Below are 22,072 nucleotides of genomic sequence, written 5' to 3'. Positions count from 1 at the left end.
TGGCATACACACGTAATCCCAGGACTCAGAGGATGAGGCAGGATGAGCTACAGTGAGCTCAAGGCCAGCCTGGGCTACAGATCTAGACCCTATATAAAAAAAAAAAAAAAAGAAAAGAAAATGAATCAAGGGCTGGAGGCATTACTCAGAAGTCAAACATTTGCTTCGTCTGCAAGCATGCATGCTCAGGACCTGGGTTCAATCCCAGCTTGGGGTGGGGGTGGGAACCCAACCCAGTAGTTCAAAGTCTCCCAACAAAGGAAACCTCAGACAAAGAACACATCACAAACACCATTAGTCTCATCAAGAGGCAGATCTCTGCGAGTTCGAGGCCAGCCTGGTCTACACTGCAAGTCCCAGACCAGCCAGCACTGTACAGTGAAACTCAATTTCAAAACAAAATCCTAGGTCAAGACTTTACAGATTAATTCTAGAAAACACTCAAGGAGTAAAGAATTCGAATCATACATGGTCTTGAGAGTATAGAAAAAGTGAGACTATTTGAGTTTATTAAAAAAATTTAATTAAAAAATTTTATTTTTTTTACTGTGTGTGTGCATGATGCTGTATGCACGTGGGTGGGTGTGTGGAGGGCAGAGGGCAGACTATGGGAGTTGATTTTCTCCTTTATCATGTCTTGGGGACTGAACCTGTCAGGTTTGGCAACAAGAACTTTTTAAAAAATTTATTAAATTTTCTATTCATTTTACATACCAACCACAGATCCCCTTCTCCTCCCTCCTCGTGACCCCCAATCTCTCCCCACAACCCACCTCTCATTCCCACCTCCTCCAAGGCAAGGTCTCCCATGGGGAGTCAGCAGAGCCTGGTACATTCAGGTGAGGCAGGTCCAAGCCCCTCCTCCCATAGGCACCGGACACTGAACCATCTCACAGCCCTGACCTTTCTTTTTTCAAACTTTTCTGAAGTTAGCATAATTTTATCAACAGAATGGTAGAGGGACACCTGGAAACTTACAAGGAGGTCACCAGGAAGGACTGCTACAGGTCAGAATTGCTCCTGAGCAAACCCACAAAAGTCCTGAAGAGACGGCTCAGTGGGTAAAGCATTTGCCATACAAGGGTGAGCACCTCAACTGGAAATCCCCAAAACCCACACAAAGCTCCTACAGCAAGATGGGAGGTGGAGAGTCCCTGGAAGCTTGTGAGCCAGCTAGCCCCACATGCAAAGCATCAGTCAAAGGAAGCCTGTTGTGGAATACAATTTTAACCAGGCAAAGATGTGTTACATTTGTTTATTCTGCCTTTGTTAATGATGTAAAGATGTGATACATTTGTTTCTGCTGCCTTTGTTAACAATGTAAAGATGTGTTACATTTGTTTATGCCGCCTTTGTTAAGGTCAGAAAGATGTGTTACATTTGTTTATGTAAAGATGTGATACATTTGTTTATACTGCCTTTGTTAAGGTCGGAAAGATGTGTTACATTTGTTTATGCCGCCTTTGTTAGGGTCGGAAACATGTGTTACATTTGTTTATGTAAAGATGTGATACACTTGTTTATGCTGCTTTTGTTAAGTACATAAAAATGTGATACACTTGTTTATGCTGCCTTTGTTAAGGACATAAAGATGTGATACATTTGTTCCACCTTGCCTGCCTAAGGCACCTGATAGGTCTAATAAAAAGCTGAACGGCCAATAGCTAGGCAGGAGAGGGATAGGCGGGGTTGGCAGGCAGAGAGAATAAATAGGAAGAGACCAAGGGAGAAAGAGAGGGACAGGCCAGAGGCCAGAAGCCAAGCAGGAAAGTAAGACATACAGAATGAAAGAAAGAAAGGTTAAAAAGTCCCCAGGCAAAAACGTGATGAAGAGAAAAAGAGCTAGCAAGAAATAAGAGCTACAATAAGGCTGAGCATTCAATACTAAGAAGTCTCCATGTCATGATCTGGGAGCTGGTTGATGGCTCAAAAGAAAGCCTGTTACAATACCCTATTTCAAACAAGATAAAAGATGAGGACCAAGACCTGAACTTGTCCTCTGACCTCCACACACACCCCATGGCAAGTGCACATCCACATTCAGATTAACAAACTGAGATGCATGTCCGTCATCACAGCCTTTGGGAGGCTGAGGTTGGTTCAAGGCCAGTATCCGATATATATATATATTGAGATTCTGGAATGTGGGGACAATGCATGACCAAATTGACTGTCTCAAGAATGGAAGGTTGGTTCAATATTGGAAAGCTATAAATCAGGTAAGTTCAAACTAAAATAGCCTTAAAACATTAAGAAGGAGGAATTACAATGACCAAATCTGATACTGTGTGGGAATTTTCCCCTTGGAATAAGGTTTGGCTAACTTGGCATGAAATTAGAAATGTGAACGATACGAGTGGAGCTTTGTTTTGAGATGGTAACTTAGACTAGGGATGTGGGCCAGTGACTGGCCTAGCATGGGTTTGATCTCCAACACTGCATGACATCTCATTATGCTTTCCAGTCTGGCCTTGAACTCCGAGGCCCAAGTGATCCTCCCGCCTCAGCCTTCCAAATAGTGAAGCTACAGGTGCCCAGTCACTGTGCCCAGCACTGGTGAGAATACCCAAGTGAGTAACCAGAGAAACCACACTTCAAACACAAACATCCTCTAAAAAGCAACCATGTGTTGGTACACACTTACAATCCCAGCACATGAGAGGTAGGAGGAAGATTAGGAGTTCAAGGTCATGTCTAGCTTCATAACAAGTTCAAGACCAGCCTAAGCTACATGAGATCCTATGCTAAAAACCCCAAAGAACCAGTAGCCACTGCATGGGGTCATCCAGGAAATCTGGATGCCCAGGGCATCCACTGTCTCAGGTCTCATACTGAAGTGAGTGTGCCTGTCCACTTAACCTAAAACTCAAGCTTGTGCTGTCTGGTGTGGCCTTAGGTTCTTTAGTGAGGCCTCAGTGTGCAAGCCTGGACTTAGGTCGCACAAGGAGGGTCCCTGCTGGGCTAGCCTGGTAATTCACCCAAGTGGCAAACACAAAGGGAACAAGGAGAGGCACCCACTACGAGTCCTCCAGACTTTTTAGAACACACAGAGTTGGGTTTTGGCCACATATATGTGAACCTACAGGCAGGGTGGTATAGACACAAAGGGAATAAGAACTGTTCAGCAAGGGACACCCCATACAGGTCCCCAGGTCATACAGGTCCCCACGGTGAACCTGGATCTACCGTGTTAGCCGGCATGCTGTTGGTGTTGTAAACAACAAGACAGGCAAGCTTCTTGCCAAGAGTATGAACCTGCAGATTGAGCACGTGAAATGTAATAGGCAGCTTCTTGAACCAGAAGGAAGAGGAAGAAAAGGCCAAAGAGTAAGACACCTGGGTTCAACAGCAGCACCAGCAGCACCCAAAGCAGCTCCTGGACTGACAGGAAGTGGCCAGTTCCCTGTCACTGTGGCTCACTGAGGGGAACAAACAACCCATATTGTAGGACGCAAAAGACCATGGCCAACCCCACACAAATACCAAAAGTCTCAACAGACAAAGCCATTCACGCCCCAAATAACTTAGAAGAGAACATCGATCTTGCCGCGTCTCTGATCCCAGCACCGGCGGCCACGGTGACACAGTGAGATCCTGTCTCAGAGAACAAAAACAAACAACAACCTCTCAAACCAAGGCAAAGCCATCAAAAGCAAAACACTCGTGATTAGACGGACACTAAGAACCGAGTTCCGAAGCGAGGTAGAAAAGGTACTGACAATGCTTTTCGACAAGATGGCGTCGAAAGCTAGGAAGGCAGCTCCTGCTCCTCCCAAAGCCAAAGCCAAGGCCTTGAAAGTGAAGAAGTTGGTGCTGAAAGGCATCCACAGCCACAAAAAGAAGATCTGCACGTCACCTACCTTCTGGTGGCCCAAGACCCTGCGGCTCTGGAGGCAGCCCAAATACCCTCAAAAGAGCGCGCCCAGCAGAAACAAGCTTGGCCACTATGCCATCACCAAATTCCCCTGACCACTGAGTCAGCCAAGAAGACAGAAGACAATGACACACTTGTGCTCATTGTGGGTGTCAAGGCCAACAAGCACCAATCAAACAGATTGTGGAGAAACTCTGTGACACTGATGTGGCCAAAGTCAACACCCCCATCAGGCCTGATGGAGAGAAGAAGGCGTATGTTCGGGTGGCTCCTGATCATGATGTTGCCAACAAAATTGAGATCATCTAAACTGAGTCCAGCTGGCTAATTCTAAATATACTTTTTCACCATAAAAAAAATTAAAAAAAAATAAATCGGGGGCTGGAGAGATGGCTCAGCGGTTAAGAGCACTGGCTGCTCTTCCAGAGGTCCTGAGTTCAATTCCCAGCAACCACATGGTGGCTCACAACCATATGTAATGAGATCTGGCGCCCTCTTCTGGCCTGCGGTCATAAATGCTGTATACATAATAAATAAACCTTTAAAAAAAATTTAAAAAATAAATAAAAAGAAAAAAAGAAAAGGAAATTATACTGGAAATATACATACTACACATTGAAACTGGAGGATGCAGCCAAACAGTATTCTGACCAAAATGAACAGCTTTAAGTGCACAATTAGGAAAGAAGAGCCTGGAAATTAGTGAGGGAGACATTCTGCTCAGGAAGTTACAGGTGGACCGGAAGTCAAAGCCACAGATTGTCCTCAGGACCACGGTGGGGGAAAGTTACAAAGCTAACAGGATGGTCGCTGACACACACAGACCAGTCACCAGGAAAACGGGCAAAGAAGAAAGGTGTAAAGGAGGCGGGCGGTGGTGGCCCACGCCTTTAACCCCAGCACTCGAGGCAGAGGCAGACTATGAATCTCTGAGGCCAGCCTGGTCTACAGAGTGAATTCCAGGGCAGCCAGAGCTACACAGAGAGACCCTGTCTTTTTTTTTTTTTTCTTGGAGCTGAGACCGAACTCAGGGCCTTGCACTTGCTAGGCAAGTGCTCTACCACTGAGCTAAATCCCCAACCCCCGAGACTCTGTCTTGAAAAACAAAAACAAATAAAAAGCAAAGTGTAAAGGGGATACAAGACTCTTGTTTGTTTGTTTTGAGATGTAGCCCTGGCTGTCCTGGAACTCCTAATTTAAACCACTGATCTTCCTGCCTCTGCTAAGTGACTCTTAGACAAGCGACTATTTTTTTGGTTTTTCGAGACAGGGTTTCTCTGTGTTGTTTTGGTTCCTGTCCTAGATCTTGTTCTGTAGACCAGGCTGGCCTTGAACTCACAGAGGTCTGCCTGGCTCTGCCTCCTGAATGCTGGGATTAAAGGCGTGTGCCACCACCACCAGGCTGACAAGAGACTCTTAAAGACAAGTAAGCTTACACATCTTTTCTTAGGAGAAATGCAAAATGAAACCATTCTAAGAAAGAATTCTTTATCTGATGCATAGTCAATGATTAGCCAAACTCCAAAAGTTTAAAAATACAGCAGGCTGGCAGCAGGGCTGTGGAGACAGACACTGGCGTTCTTACGCTGAGGAGAGCAGTGCTCCTAAGTAGGGTAATTTGGCAGCACATATCCAAACCACACAAGTCTCCTTCCAGGAATACAATCTGCATACGCTCCGTAGGTACAAGACGACTGCTCACTGCAGCAACTCCGGTTAATACCAGGGGGAGGACAACCCACAAACCCCTCCATAGGGAACCGTGTAGAGAAATGACGGTGCAGATGTGTAACAGAAACACTGTGTGGAGAGATCGCAGATACATGCCTAGATGCACATTTTAAAAGTCTCTGTGGACTGGCAGGACGCTCAGTGGGTCAAAGTCCGGCGACTTGAATTTGATCCCTGAAACTCACGGTGGAAGGAATGAACAGATTTTCAAAAGTCCCCTGACTTCCACACTCACACTGTGGCACACGTGTGTGTGTGTGTGTGTGTGTGTGTGCACACTCACACACACTCTCTTTCTGATAAATAAAAAGGTTGAAAAAGATTTATTTCTTTTTATTCTACATGTATGTTTTGACAGTGTTTGTGTATGTGTGCCACATGGGTGCCGAGTGCCTGTGGAGGCCAGAAGAGGGCGCCAGTCTCTCTGGAACTGGAGTTACAGGTGGTTGTGGGCAGCTATGTGGGAACAGTAATCAAATCCAGTCCCCTGCAAAAGCAGTAAAGCCCTTGACCACTGAGTCATCTCTCCAGCCCCCAACAAAAAGGTGTTGTTTTTAACCCTCAAAGCCCTGTTTTGGTTTTTTTTGTTTTTGTTTTTTGTTTATTTTTTTTAAGATTTGTTTATTATTATATATATAGTGTTCTGCCTGCATGTATCCCTATAGGCCAGAAGAGGACACCAGATCTCATTACAGATGGTTGTGAGCCAACCATGTGGTTGCTGGGAATTGAACTCAGGACCTCTGGGAGAGCAGTCAGTGCTCTTAACCACTGAGAGGCCCTGGGTTCCATCATAAAAAGCCAGCAAGAGCTTTCCCTCAAGGATAGGGGAGCAGGCTGGTGAGAACACAGCATCCTGAAAACCTGGTCTCTACTTTGTAAACGTTCCTATCTACGACCTATGTGAAAGCAAGACCTATTTTAAAATTAAATATGAGCCAGTGTGGTAGCTCACAGCCTATAATCTTACCACTGGGGAAATGGAGGCAGAAGGATTGCCGTAAAGTCTAAGCCAGCCTGGAACGCAGAGTGGGACCCTGTATCAAAAGACAAAAACTAAACAAAATCCAAGACGCTAAGAAGAGACCAAAATCAATACCAAGTAAAGACATAAAAAGGTAAATAATGAAGATGTGAATGGAGCAGTAAGGAGACAGCAGACAGAAAAAATAAAACTGCAGCAGGGTCCTAGGCTGATAAAATGGATGCTTCTGGCAACACAGACCCACAAAAAAGAGAAGGCAAAATCATCATTAGGGATTATTAAATTAACCACAGATTATTAAATTAAAAAAATATAACTTTATGCTAGCACATTTGAAAATTTAGGTAACTAAATAATTGCACTTTTTTTTTTTTTTTGAAGACAGGTTCTTAATATGCAGTCCCCCAATTCAGAGTCTGCCTCCTGAGTACACGGATGACAGGCATATGTCACCAAGCCCAGCAAAATCGCAAATTATTTATTTATTTATTTATATTTTATGTGCATTGGTGTTTTAACTGTATGTATGCCTGTGTGAAGGTGTCAGATCTTGGAGTTACAGATAGTTGTGAGCTGCCATGTGGGTGCTGGGAATTGAACCCAGGTCCTCTGGAATAACAGTCACGGCTCTCAACCGCTGAGCCATCTCTCCAGCCCCAAACTGCAATTGATTAAAGCTTCATTGTGCAGCACCAGGGTGTGGTTCTCCGACGGGCACTTACCAGCCCATGTAAAACTCTGGGTTTAGCCCCCAGCACTGGAGGGAAAATGTCTTAAATTCACAAAATAAGGGTGCTGGAGAGATGGCTCAGTGGTTAAGAACACTGGCTGCTCTTCCAGAGGTCCATTTCAAACCCAGCATCCACATGGCACCTCACACCATCTGTAACTCCAGTTCCAGGGGATCTGACCCCTCTTTAAGCCTCTGTGGGCACTGCACACATGTGGTGCACAGACATACACACAAAACACCCATACACATAAAAATAAAAATAAAGCCAGGCGGTGGTGGCATGTGCCTTTAATTCTAGTGGAGGCAGAGGCGGACAGATCTCTGTGAGTTCGAGGCCAGCCTGTCTACAGAGTTAGTTCCAGGACAGCCAGAGCTATACAAAGAAACCCTGTCTCAAAAGAATAAAAAATAAAAATAAAAAAATCTTTAAAAGGGAACTTTAAAAAAAAAAAAAACTCATAAAATAAGCAAAAAACACCCTGGGGCCCGAGAGACGGCCCAGCGGTAAAAAGCACTTACTGCTCTGTCAGAGAACTGGAGCTTGGGTCTTAGCACTCACGTCAGGGTAGCTCAGACACCAGTAACTCTAGCTCCAGGCTGTCTCCATGGGCATCTGCACACACGCGTGCATGTACACACATAAATAATTTTTTTAAAAAGAAGTAAAAAATTATTCCTATAGGTTTTGGTGTACATTTGTTGAAGGGAGGGGGCCGCTTTACAGATTCCACTCTTTAAGAATATCTACCTAACAAACTGTTCCAGGGAATCAAAGGCAGGGGGCGGGGTCACTCAGGCCAGGGAAAAGGCTCTACAGGAGAACTGGACAAGCGCCAACTCCCAAAGCCGTCCTCTGTCACCCACATGCACGCACAGTCTAGATCAATCAATTGATTCCTTCTTAAAAATCAAGTGTGTGCCGGGCGGTGGTGGCGCACGCCTTTAATCCCAGCACTCGGGAGGCAGAGCCAGGCGGATCTCTGTGAGTTCGAGGCCAGCCTGGGCTACCAAGTGAGTTCCAGGAGAGGCGCAAAGCTACACAGAGAAACCCTGTCTCGAAAAACAAAAAACAAAAAAACAAAACAAAACAAAACAAACAAAAAAAAAAATATATATATATATATATATATATATATATATATATATATATATATATATATAAAATCTATGACCTAACCACACCACTCCTGGGCATTCACCAGGACTCTAAGCCAACACACACTGAGATCCTTGCAGATCAATGCTTGCTTCAGCTCTGTTCACGACAGTTAAGTCCAGGTGAAAAAACCCAGAGGAATAGGTAAAGAAAATGTGGTTTGTACACACACGATTGAATTATTTTTCAGCCATAAAAAAAAAAAAAAAAAAAAAAAAAAAAAACAAAGATACGGGCTGGAGAGATGGCTCAGAGGTTAAGAGCACTGGCTGCTCTTCCAGAGGTCCTGAGTTCAATTCCCAGCACCCACAGGGTGGCTCACAACCATCTGTAATAAGATCTGGTGCCCTCTTCTGGCCTGCAGGCATACATGTAGGCAGAACACTGTATACATAGTAAATAAATAAATCTTAAAAAAAAAACTGGCGCACACCTTTAATCCCAGCACTCGGAGGCAGAACCAGGCAGATCTTTGTAAGTTCGAGGCCAGCCTGGTCTACAGAGTGAGTTCCAGGAAAGGCACAAAGCTACACAAAGAAACCCTGTCTTGAACCCCCCCCCCCCAAAAAAAAAAACCCAAAATAACAACAACAACAACAAAGATATGCTGTGTCTTAGTCACTGTCCTATTGCTATGAAGAGACACCATGACCAACGAAACTCTTATTATAGAAAGCATTTAACTGGAGGCTTGTTTACAGTTTCAGAGGCTCAGTCCATCATGGCAGGGAGCATGGTGGCGTGCTGAAGCAGTGATTAGGAGCTTTACATCAAGATGCACTGTGAGCGCCTGGGTCTGGTGTGAGCTTTTGAAACCTCCAAGTCCATCCTGACTTCCTCCAACAAGGCCACACCTCCTAGTCCTTCTAATCCTTTCAAGTAGTTCTACTCCCTGGAGACTAAGCTTCAAATACATGAGACTTTGGGGACCATTCTCCCCTCTCATACCCACACACAGACAGTTTCTCTGTGTAGCCCAGGCTGTCCTGGATCTCCATCTGTGACCGGGTTGGCCTTGAACTCAGAGATCCGCCTGCCTCTGCCTCCGAGTGCTGGGATTAAGGGCGTGCACCACCACCACAACCCGGCTGGCTGTTCTTACTCAAACAACCCCATGCTGTTTATAGGAAAATGTATTCAACTGAAAGTAATCATATTAAGTGAATTAAGTCAGTCTCAAAAAAAGACAAAGATCCCATTTTATCATATCTGCCGATCTCGGATTTTTATACGATACATGAACTCACATACATGCAGACATAACAGGAAAGACGCTCGGGCACAGCAGCATGCACCTGCAATCCCGGCCCTGGGGACGGAGACAGGCAGATACCTGGAGCACTGGCAAGCCAAATCAGTGAGCTCTGGGTTCGGTGTGAGACCCTGCTCAAAAGATTAAGGTGGGCAGTGATAGAGAAAGACGTCAACCTCCAGCCTCTCTGCCTATGCCTACACATACACACAAACATGCATACAACATACAGCATACACACACACACACACAAATCTACAAAAATATTAAATCAGGAACAAGTCAAGGATGCCCACCAGGACCAGCTATATTATTGGTCATATTACTGGTCAGAGGCATACAAAAATGAAATGTGTGAGGGTTAAAAAGAAACCCAGGCCAGGCATTGTGGTGCATGCCTTTAATCCCAGCACCCCAGAGACAGAGGCAGATAGAGCTCTATGCATCTGAGGCTAGCCTGGTCTACATAGTAAGTTCTGGGCCTTCTGGTGGTTCATAGTGAGACCTGATTCAATTTTTAAAAATTCACAAGACAGAAATGAGACACATTTAGGTGTAGTAAACATGCCTATATCCCAGCACTCAGTAGACTGAGGCAGGAGGATCATGGGCACAAGGCCAAATCAACTACATAGCAAGACTATCTCAAGAAACAAAGAGGTGGGCTAGAGATAGCTCAGTGGTTAAGCACACTGGCTGCTCCTACTGAAGACTCAGGTTTGATTCCCAGGGAATCCGACGCCCTCTTCTGGCTTCTGTGGGCACTGCATGCATGTGGTGCACAGATACACATAAGGAACAAAAACTAACAATTGGGCTAGAGACAGCTCAGAGGGTGTGGTGGTCTGAACAAGAACAGCTCCCAAAGGCCCGTGTGTGGGAATGCTTAGCACAGGGAGTAGAGCTGTTAGAAAGGACTAGAAGGATTAGGAGGTGCGGCCTTGTTGAAGAAAATGTGTCACTGAAACTGTAAGCAAGGCCCCCAATTAGATGCTTTCCTGTGTCAAAGTTGCCTTGGTCATGGTGTCTTCACAGCAAGAGAACACTAAGATACTGGGCAAAAGCACTTGAAGCACAAGCCTGGAGGCCTGAGTTCAATCCCTGGGACTCCTCAAAGTGTCCACTGACCTCCAAACGCACACCACGGCCTGTCCCGGCCATAAGCACAACACGTATCTTACACACATATACATACAATCATAATAGTCTTTGTTTTGTTTTTTGAGACAGGGTTTCTTTTGTGTCACAGCCTTGGTGATCCTCAAACTCACTTTGCAGCCCAGGCTGGCTTCACACAATGTTTTCAATTAAAGAAGTATCACAGAAAGTATAGGGAAGTCTGGCCCCTCAGGACTGCCAGAGGGATGTGAAAGGAGGCAGCTGCTGTGGAGAACATGTCAGCAGATCCTTAAACACTAAACAAATGCAGCAGTCCAATCCACTCCTAGGTAGAGACCAATCAAACCCTGAAAACACAGTCAAATGGGCATTGTGTATCCACATCGCTCACAACAGCTCAAAGTGGTAACAGTCAGGTGTGCACCCACATCACTCACAACAGCTCAAAGTGGTAACACTCAGGTGTGCATCCACATCGCTCACAACAGCTCAAAGTGGTAATACTCAGGTGTGCATCCACATCACTCACAATAGCTCAAAGTGGTAACACTCAGGTGTGCATCCACATCACTCACAACAGCTCAAATGGTAACACTCAGGTGTGCATCCACATCACTCACAACAGCTCAAAGTGGTAACACTCAGGTGTGCACCCAGTGACAAATGAACAAGCAGACACATGGGATATCTACAGAAGTTGGAACATGAAGCCATCAAAGGAATAGATCTCCATAAATACTGTGTCATGGTTGAAAACAATACACTGGAACAAATATTTTATAATCCTACTTGTATGATGTGTTGGGTAGTTTTATGTCAACTTGACACAAGATAAAATCATCTGAGAGGAGGGAACCTCAGTTGAGAAAGTGCTGTAGGTAAGCCTGTAGGGCATTTTCTTAATTAGTGATTGATGGCAGAGGATTTAGGCCATTGTGGGAGGTGCCATCCCTGGGCTGAGGAAGCCATGGTGAGCAAGACAGTAAGCAGCCCTCCTCCACGGCCTCTGCATCAGCTGCTGCCTCCAGGTTCCCGCCCTGCTTGAGTTCTGTCCTGATTTCCTTCAGTGATGAACAGTGCTGTGGAAGTGTGAGCTAAATAAACCCTTTCCTCCCCAACTTGCTTTGGTCATGGTGTTTCATTGCAGCGATAGTAACCCTGACTAAGGCACATGAGGTACTGTGTGGAATTGACATATCCATACAGGGAAAAGCAGAAGGAAGCTGGGAAGTGAGGAACGGGGAATTACCACTTATGGAGAAGTACTTCTGTTGGGAATGACGCAAAGGTTCTGGAAACAGTAACAACGGGTATACATTGGGAATACATCCAGTGCCACCACGCTGTACACCTGAGTGTAAGATTGGTAACTTGGGTAGTATGAATTCTTTCCCACAATAAAAATAGTAAGACATTAAAAGGATGCCTCTACATGCAAAAGGCAGGTCACCAAATACAGGGGCAATGGCTCTGACTCATTTATAGGACATATGTTCCTATAGCACAGGGTTCTGTTTCTTGTTTCCCCAGGGAACCTTACATTGCCCAATGACCCCCACGGCAGCAATGAGCATCAGAACATCAGAACTAAGTGTGGTGGTGCATGCCTTTAATCCCAGAACTTGGGAGGCAGAGGCAGGCGGATCTCTGTGAGTTCGAGGCCAGCCTGGGCTACAGAGTGAGTTCCAGGACAGCCAGGGCTACACAGAGAGTCCCTATCTTGAAACAAAACAAACAAACAAAAAGCCCAAACCCAGCAATGTATATTTTCTGTGATGTACGTATATTTATAATAAAAATACATAGAAAAGGTCAATTGCACCCTCTAGAAGGAGGGGGAGGTTAGGTTTTTACTGTGCATTGGCTTAACTCCCCCTCCAAACAGAACATAGACTGGATGTAGAGGTGCATGCCTGTAATTCCAGAACCCAGGAGGCAGAGACTGGAGGATCCCACGTTTGAGGTTAGGCTTGGCTCTATAGCAAGGCCCTGTCTCAAAAACCCTCTTCCCAAGGCCAAAACAATGACAGCAGCAAGAGGTTCAAAGCAACATCAGTCCTCTCGGAAGCAGCCACTCTGTCTGAGGCTTGTCGAAATTAAGAAGAAAAACCAGACTGTGATATTGCTAGAATCATAAATATCTGAGATCGGGATCCAATTTCATTTAATCCCATATTGCTAAACCAGATCTCAAGCTCCAAAGACACTACATCATCATCATCATCATCATCATCATCATCATCATCATCATCGTTTATTTTTTAAGATAGAGTCTCACTCCATAGCCTAGGCACGCACCACTCAAACTGCTTCAGGAGAGATCACCAATGACCATTGTCACACTCCAGTGCCGGTCAGGGTGACAGGGAGTAAAGGATTCACACTTTCACCCAGTGCCCTTCATACCACGTACCTGCCTGGATCTTACTAAATGCCTATGACCACCCACAGCCGCTGAGTCTTCCTCCTCTTTGATGTAGTTAAGATGTAGTCAACACCATGGCCCTGTCCTTCCTTGAAATCTGTCCTTCCTGGGTCCTGTGTCACAGTATCACTTTCTGAGGCCACTTCTTAGGAAAGTTTCTCTCTCTACTTGCTCTCTAGAATGCTATGATGGCTTCCTCAGACATCTGTTCCAGGCTTGTCTCCAAATCTTGATCCTCCTGCCTCAGCTTTAGGGTTAGGATATTGGGATTACAGGTGCAAGTCAACACATCCAGCTTTTACCCTACTTTCTCAATTATTTCATCAGTGTGTTTTATCCACACCCATGGCTTCCACATCTACAGGTGAGGATCACTCCCTGGCTGTGATTTGATCTCTCCAGATCTCCAGATCTTCCTTCTCTTGGAAATCTCCGCTCCCACCCATGCCTGAAAGTCACTAAAAGTATCATGGAAAAAACCAAACTCACCATTTCCCTTTGCCATGCTCCTCCTCTGCCCACCATCTACCCAAGAATCATTCTCAAATCTTTCCTCTTATGCTGTTGACTTTTCTCTCTAACCCCCTCTCCAGAAGTCTGCTTTTCACCCCTGGGTCATCTTTATTTCTCATCTGGATTACCATATTACCTAACTGATCGCTCAATCGTTGGTTATAAGCCAGAGCGAACATGTCTCATCACCCTGTTTATTTGTTACCCGATTCCCACTGTCTCATGGGCATTCCAGGCTCAGCCCAAGAACAGAGCTGGCACAGCCATATCTGAATGGAATGGCAGAAGTCATAAGGCCAGTACAGCTGCTTGACAAAGATCCAGCAAAGCTGAGCCACATGATGGCTGCCATGTCACTTTGGTTTTCATCTCCACCTGTTGCATACTTGGGAGACTTTTAAATATTTGTACAGTTTGGGGATATTGGATTGATGGAAAATGTCTTATATATCATTTATGCCTTCTCCCAGGAGTATTGCTTTTAAATTTCCCCAGAAAAGTCCTGAGCATACTACCTCTCCTGCTTTTAGGGAGATATCCTTATCTACTTGAAGATCTTCCTTACACCTTGGAGGTTGTGACACACATAGAGAATCCAGAAGTCTCTCTCTCTCTCTCTCTCTTTTTTTTTTTTTTTTTTTTTTTTTTGGTTTTTGGAGACAGGGTTTCTCTGTGAAACAGTTCTGGCTGTCCTGGAACTTACTCTGTAGCCCAGGTTAGCTTCAAACTCAGAGATCTGCCTGCCTCTACCTCCCGAGTGCAGGGATAAAAGGTGTGCGCCATCACTGCCCGGCAAGAATCCAGAAGTCTCTTTATGAGGCTATGAGACACTCTTGACACATCTGTCCCTGTACTTACTTAGGAACAACATAATCAAAACAAAGTAAACTTAAAAAGGTCAACAAGATTCAGTGGGCTAGGGCTGGAGAGATGGCTCAGAGGTTAAGAGCACTGCTCTTCCAAAGGTCCTGAGTTCAATTCCCAGCAACCACATGGTGGCTCACAACCCTCTGTAATGAGATCTGGTACCCTCTTCTGGCCTGCAGGGATATGTGCAGACAGAACAATGTATACAACATAATAAATAAATAAATCTTAAAAAAAAAAAAAAAAGATTCAGTGGGCTAGAGGAGTTGGCCACAGATCAGATTGCAAGCCTCTTCCTACTGTACACTCAGACAATTACATGACATGTACAGCAACAAAGTTAGATTGGCTGGAGTTACCTCTGCCCTACACAGAGACTTACATTAAGGTATGAAATGGAAAGATGATAAAAGAATGAGATGTCAAGATCTCCCTTTCTTAGAAAAGTTAGCACATGCATAGCCACTCTGGTGTCATATGACCAAAGAAGAGAATGCCAGGATTTGACACAAACAAAGTCTATAAGGATATAAAATATGAACATTGTATTATGCCAGAATTTAAATAATAACTGCAACAGCTTTGGTCTGAGGATTTTTCTTGGGCACTCTGATCATTAAGAGTTAATAGGGGGCTGGAGAGATGGCTCAGAGGTTAAGAGCACTGACTGCTCTTCCAGAGGTCCTGAGTTCAATTCCCAGCAACCACATGGTGGCTCACAACCATCTGTAATGAGATCTGGTGCCCTCTTCTGGCCCTGCAGGGATACATGCTGTATACATAATAAATAAATCTTTAAAAAAAAAAAAAAAAAAAAAAAAAAAAAGAGTTAATAATATTCCGCCGCCAGCGGCGGCGGCGGCGGCAGCGCACGCCTTTAATCCCAGCACTCAGGAGGCAGAGCCAGGTGGATCTCTGTGAGTTCGAGGGCAGCCTGGTCTACAGAATGAGTTCCAGGACAGACACCAAAACTAGACAGAGAAACCCTGTCTCGGAAAACCAAAAAACAAACAAACAAAAACCAACAACAACAAAAGAGTTAGTAATGCATTGCCTGGGACATGGCAATCTGCCTGGGCTGGCTTGGAAATTTTTTTTTTTTTTGGTCTAGCATCCTTGAAGCAACCAGAGTTATTGGCCTGAGAACAGGCTGTCATATGCCTCTAGATTCTTAAAAATTGGGTTATGGGGTTAATGAGTAAAAATGATCTGTTTATCAATGATGTCCAAACTTGAGGAAAAATGACTGGAAAAAAAAAACCTCTGTTCTCTCATAGTTTATCAATGATGACTAAAAATGAACATGAGGAAGTGAAACACTTGTCCCAAAACAAAAATGATATGACCTGTGTTTTGGAACAACATGAATGTATCCCTGCTTACTGAATTCTGTGTCAATAAAGAAACACTCTGGCTGTTAGTCAGTCCGGCTGCAAGATCCTCCTCACCACTGTGCCTGCCTCACTCCTTCCCTCACCGACTCCTTACACCCTCTCTGGGCCTGTCCCCTGTCTCTGGCTCCCAGCACGAAGCCGCTGGAAACCCATGTCCTGTCTCCTAACAGCTGCCCACTCCATCTCCCACATCCTTCCTCAGGATGAGCCCTCCCTTCCCTGTGACTCTCGGTTCGGCATCACACCACTGCCTTTGACTCCAAAGCCTTCCTTAGGCACCTGACGGCCCTTCCCGCCCGCCAGGGCCGCCTCCTCCCTCCCTCCCTCCCCTCTACACCTGCTGACCACACTTGTGTCAAGGATCAGTTCAAAGGTCATTTTCTTTGTAGGCCTTCCTTTTACCTCCCACTTAGCTCCCCTGCCTGCCTTCCTGTGGTGTGCACCTCACCTGGAATGGTACTGATCCTGCTTCACCCTGTTCAGTGAACACCTGTCTCCTAAGGACAAAGGCTATGACTCAGTCACCTTTCTATCCCATGGTACAGGGCGTGTGTTCAGTAGACAGGGGAAGATACCACACAGCCAAATGTTAGGATACAATCAAGTGTGATAATGGATTTCACACATGGATGTGGCTATCTGCATACGAATCACTGAAGGAACGAAACAGACTTTTGGGTGAGTCAACCAAGGTAACATTTGAGGTCAGGCATGGTGGCACAGGCCTTTAATCCCAGCACTTGAGAGGCAGAGGCAAGAAAATCTGTGAGTTCGAGGTCAGCCTGGTCTACATAGAGTGTTCCAGAACAGCCAGAGCTACATAGAGACCCTGTCTCAAAAAGAAAAAAGGAAGGAAGGAAGGAAGAAAGGAAGGAAGGAAGCATTTGAACTCAGCTGTCGTTCATTCTGTTCACTGAGTGAATACTTGGGCACCATCCCAGGAACTGGGAGAAACCGGACAGGAACGGACCCTCCCTTCTTAGGGGCTCTTTTTAGTGCAGATGTTAAACAGGAGCATCTCAGGCAATGGTACATGCTCTTGCTTGTTTCTGAGACAGGGCTTTCATTCTGTAACCCAGAATGGCCGAGAACTCACGAAGGAGCCCAGGCTGGCCCCAAACTTGGCAGTCATCCCCTGTCTCAGACTCCTAAGTGCTGGGATTATAGGACTGAGCCATGCCATGGCCAGTTTATGATACTGACGTTGAAGAATATAAAACACTATAAATGCTCACCAGGATGAAAGGGGACCTGGGTTTGTGTATCTGCACAAGGTATCATTCGAGTAAAACCTGACTGGAGAAACAGAGCCAGCCATTCAAAGAACGCTACACCGTCCCCGGCAGAGGGACAAGGCCACTGTGACAGAAACACGATGCATATTTTTATCTCCAGCCTAGATTTTGTTTTGAATCACAGAGCTAATTGCGACTGCAGATCACCAGTGGGATGTCTGACCGGCCTCTGACCTCCATGTGCACAAACCCAACCCATCTTCCTTCTCCAGCCTGCTCCTTCACACTGTAATAAACAGCAATTCTATCATTGCAGCCGCTGCTGATAAAACGGTCATAACCATCCTTCACTCTGCCGCATGTCCAACTCAACAACAAATCTCACTGTTCTACCATCAGAATAGATCTACAGCGTGGTGGGGAGCCGATATAAGCAAAGTACAATGATGCACACATCTGAAAATGCCGTGAGGGGCTGGAGAGACGGCTCGTTGGTTAAGAGAACATACTGCTCTTGCAGAAGACCCAGATTCGGTTTCCAGGACCCAGAATGGGGGGCTCACAACTGCCTGCTACTCCAGTCCCAGGGGATCTGACTACCTTTGGCCTCTGAGGGTGGGCACCTGCACACACATGGTACACATAAACTCATTCAGGCACACACACACACACACACACACACACACACACACACACACACGCCTACATATTTTTTTAAAACAGCAGCTGGAGAGATGGCTCAGTGGTTAAGACCACTGGCTGCTCTTCCAGAGGACCAGGGTTCAAGTCCCACCACCCATATGGCAGCTCATGTCTGTCTGTAACTCCATTCCAGGGGATCTGAAACCCTCACACAGACATATACACAGGTAAAACACCAATGCACATTTTAAAAAAAGTTTAAAAGCAGTTTCTTCTTTAAGTACTTTTAAGTGTTATAATGAAACCTACTCTTTTATATAAAATTAATTTAAAAAATTAAAGAACAAAATAAATCCAGAATTTGGCTGTTTCCTACCCTTCCCAGCACCACGCAGTCACTGCTGAAGCATTTGGATTTTCTGTGATGTAGAAGCACTGACTGGTTTCTGGGACCTGGCAGGGGTGGCAGCGGATGCATACGGCAGCGCAGTAGAGCCAGCTCACCCCACCTCACATGGAGCAAGACGGTCCACGTCATACCAAGAGCTTGACTCCGGCATGGAGGGAGTATTCATACAATGATAACTGCTAACATCGAACGCTTCTTCCCACTCTTGGGTTGGGTGTCCAATACTAGTGCACAATTGATTGTGCAAATCTGTTTTACATAAACCCAGTGCTGGTCGGTATAGATTGAGCAGCTTTTCTGCACACATCTGCCTGTCTGCCCCCTGCCAGCCTCCACTTAGTGATAGGCCAGGAGGTAAGGACCATTGGATAGGAGGCTATTGGCCAAGATGATGAGAATTAAGGGTCCCAACCACAGGACAAAAGAGGGTTTTCTTTTGTTTGTTAGTTTGTTAGTACAATATTTTGTCATGTAGTTCATGAAAGCCTTGAGCCCACAATGCTCCCACCTCAGCCTCCCAACTTACTGAGATTACAGATATATGCTACCATACCCAACTGAAGAGAGGTTTTTGTTTTTTGAAGCTATCCTGGAACTCACCAGGTAGATCAGGCTGGCCTCAAACTCAGGGATCGCCTGCCTCTGTCTCCAGAGTGCTAGGATTAAAGGCGCGCACCACCACGCCCCGCCCTGAAGAGAACTTTAATAAATCCTTAGAAGAGAGAAGAGTCCACTTTCCTTCTCATCCTCACCCCTTAGCAGTGGTTCTCAACCTCCCTCACGCTGCAACCCTTTAATACAGTTCCTCGTGTTGTGGTGACCCCTTCAACCATAAAATTATTTTTGTTGCTACTTCATAACTGTAATTTTGCTACTGTTATGAATTGTAATGAAAATATCTTGATATGGGACCCCTGTGAAAGGACCCGTCCATCCCTTAAAGGGGTCACAACCCACAGGTTGAGAACCACTGCCTTCATGACTTTCTTCAGACTCATTTCTTGTGTTAGCATCGTCCCCTACACCAGGCCCTTCCACCCATGAAGGCGCTTCCTGTTTGCTCCCACTTTCCCAGAAGAGTTAAGACCAGCGCCTCAATGCTACCTCCAGAGCGTGAAGAGTCAAAGGCAGACACTGACATTAACAGCTCAGGTGACTGTAAGGGGAAATGCTGGAAAGATTAAACACGGCTGGAGGCCCTGAGGGTAGCACATGGGCAATGCAGAATTAAATTACCTCTGAAAAGCCAGACAATGGCATCTAGCTGCCAACTAGATCTGGGCCTGAAACCTCACTGCCTCCCTCCCAGAGAAGTTAGACTGTTAGTCGGGACCATTTTCCTTCCTTCTTTTGAGTCTTACCCGGACTTCGGCCTCCCGGGGCCTCCCGTTGAGATCACATTTGGACCCATTGCCGTAGGTCTGGCTGTGGTAGCGTTTCAGCCGATGCTGCTTGGAGGCCTGGAGAAAACATCAGGCAGGATGGGGAGGGTATGAGAAAAGGAAACAACACAGAAGAACGGCACCAGCCTCCCGCGGGAACCTGGAGACCACAGGACTCCAGGTCCCAGGGGACTTGGTCTTGATGGGCGCCAAACCCCAGGAAACACTCCAGCGAAATCTGACCCTCCCTTGTTGCCTGAGCTCTCAGTCCGCAGCTCGGCCTGACCCCAAACCCCTGTCACCTTGGCGGTTTCATCATCCCAGTTGAAGGCTGACTGATAGTAACCGAGATAGAGGACGTCACCTTTGATCTCTGAGTCTGTAAGAGAAGCCACGGTAACGCACATTATTCTCACTATGAAGTCTAGAAGGAAGAGGACTGGGAGGGAGGTCACCTTCCACACCTGATGGTGAAGGCTTGGGGGAAATGTAAGAGTGAGTCACCTTCCATATGGTACTGCTGGATGTGGCGTCCATAACAGAATTCATACGTCCACCAGTCCTTGGTCTGACGATTGAAAAACAAATAACCAGGGGGCATGAAAATCCTCCTTTTTGAATCCACAGTCCCCTGGCTCCAAAACGTATAAACTGCCATTTAGTTCTTATCCCCTCTACCCTCTTATTCATTCTCCAGACTCTGTGAGAAGGGACAGCTGTCTTCCTTCCACGGCTGGAGATGCACACGTGCCCTTTCTTTTTCTTCTCTTTTTCTTTTTGTCAGGGGAGGGATGAGACAGGACCATGCTATGGGGTCCAGCCTGGGGTCACAGACAGGAGTCCCTCCCCGCCCTCCATAAAGGTAAGAAATCCTGGTATCCTTGAAGACTCCCACAGGTTCAAGTATTAATTGAACTTCTTCAACTACAGTGGACTCCTGAGATGAAGAGCGACAGGGACAGACGGTGACATTCTGGGTGGGCTCCTGCTTCTCCAGTCCCACCACCTCCTCCTGTCCCACCACGGCCCCTCTTTATTACTTTGATCTTGGTTCAACCTGTTTTGAGATCTTTTATTGTAACCCTTCCCTACATCCAGCAAAGGGGCATTTGTGGATGCAGGAGTCATTGCTCCTCCACGCTTCCTGTCCGTAAATATATCTAGTACACCAGTAGCCCCTTAACTTCCACAGCGCCCCCCCCCCCCCCCAGGACGCACTCCTTCTCTAGCACTCCAGTTCAAGACTACCTTCCACCCACCCCGGGTCCTTTCACCTTCAACAGACAGGGGGCATCTCTCATTGGGCTCAACAACTCCGGAATCCCGGGCCCTTGGTAAGCAGGTGCCTCTTCCTCCCTTTCACGCTGGAAGTGAATAGCTCCAGCTGGTAGGCGGCACTCATAGCGCTGCTTATACTTGGAAGACACCACCACCACGTCTGAAGCTTGGCTCTGGGGAAGAAGGGTCGGGGAGGGGGGCAGGGAGGCAGAGGCTGGGATCGAGAACAACGAGATCCCTCTTCAGACCCTGGGGAAGTGCCCAGTCGGAAGAGAGAATCAGCCGCAAGCCCTCCAGCTGCGTGCGGGGAGCGGGAGTTAAGGGCGCTCTCACTTCCCCAGCCGGGCAGCCTGGGTGCTTTCACCGTGACCCGGGACGTCCACAGCGGGAAGGAAGCCCCACCCCTGCCGGTGCCTGGTCCCCAGGGGAACGGGTCTGCCCGCGATTCCCAGCGGTACTGCAAGAACACCTCCTCCTCTTCTCCATCCCCTTATCTCCGGCGCCGGGCTCGCAGCTGCCCTTCCTCCTTTACCGTGCGCCCCCTTCCTCTTGCATAGGACCCTCGCCCCCACACCCCTCACCTGCCCTCCCATGACAGGCAGCGGCAGGATCTGGATCCCATAACGCATCTCGCTCAGCTCCTCCAAATTCAGGCTCCCGACACCACCCGCCAGGGGCGCAGGGAACAGGAGCCCCAGCAATAGCAACCCCAACAGGCTGGACAGCAGCGTTTCCGCCGCCATCTTTCGTTCCCGTCTTAGCTGGAGCTGGTCCTTCCGCCCCGAACCTGGCAGCGGCCTCACCCGCCCATTAGCGCCCCAAGCTCTCATTGGCTGTCCGGCCCATCTCTCTTACGTAACCGATCCTCATTTGTAAACGTGGCGTCAAAGCCTCCGGGGAGGCGGATCATCACTGTTGAGTAAAAAAAAAAAAAAAAAAAAAATCGCTGCTCATGATTGGCCAGGGGTAACAGCCAATCATCAATGAGATTGAACCCCCTCCCCCTCGCTCTTTATTCCCTGAGAGGCGTGGTCTCTGGCTGTCTTCTTCAGCCCGTTGTCTCTGCCCTCGCCCAGC

General features: G+C 46.6%; 1 protein-coding gene and 1 pseudogene across 2 annotated transcripts in view; one reads left to right on the top strand and one right to left on the bottom strand.

The window, feature by feature from the left end:
* Os9 (OS9 endoplasmic reticulum lectin) overlaps window positions 1-21,776 on the bottom strand; it is a 31,304-nt gene extending 9,528 nt beyond the window's left edge. For both annotated transcript variants that reach the window (XM_059245366.1, XM_059245367.1), the window contains exons 1-5: window positions 21,577-21,776; window positions 20,992-21,168; window positions 20,222-20,285; window positions 20,020-20,096; window positions 19,697-19,795 (exon numbers count right to left, since the gene is read on the bottom strand). In XM_059245366.1, the coding sequence (XP_059101349.1) occupies window positions 19,697-19,795; window positions 20,020-20,096; window positions 20,222-20,285; window positions 20,992-21,168; window positions 21,577-21,738 (579 nt within the window). In that variant the 5' untranslated portion in view covers window positions 21,739-21,776. The remainder of the gene's footprint in view (window positions 1-19,696; window positions 19,796-20,019; window positions 20,097-20,221; window positions 20,286-20,991; window positions 21,169-21,576) is intronic.
* Window positions 3,736-4,183, top strand: LOC131894993 (large ribosomal subunit protein uL23-like; annotated as a pseudogene).
* Window positions 21,777-22,072: the final 296 nt, after the last annotated feature.

This window comes from Peromyscus eremicus, chromosome 18 (assembly GCF_949786415.1).
Source record: "Peromyscus eremicus chromosome 18, PerEre_H2_v1, whole genome shotgun sequence".
NCBI classification, from domain to species: Eukaryota; Metazoa; Chordata; class Mammalia; order Rodentia; family Cricetidae; genus Peromyscus; species Peromyscus eremicus.
The sequence above is the reverse complement of the archived record's forward strand: the minus strand, read 5'-3'. Positions and strand labels throughout refer to the sequence as shown.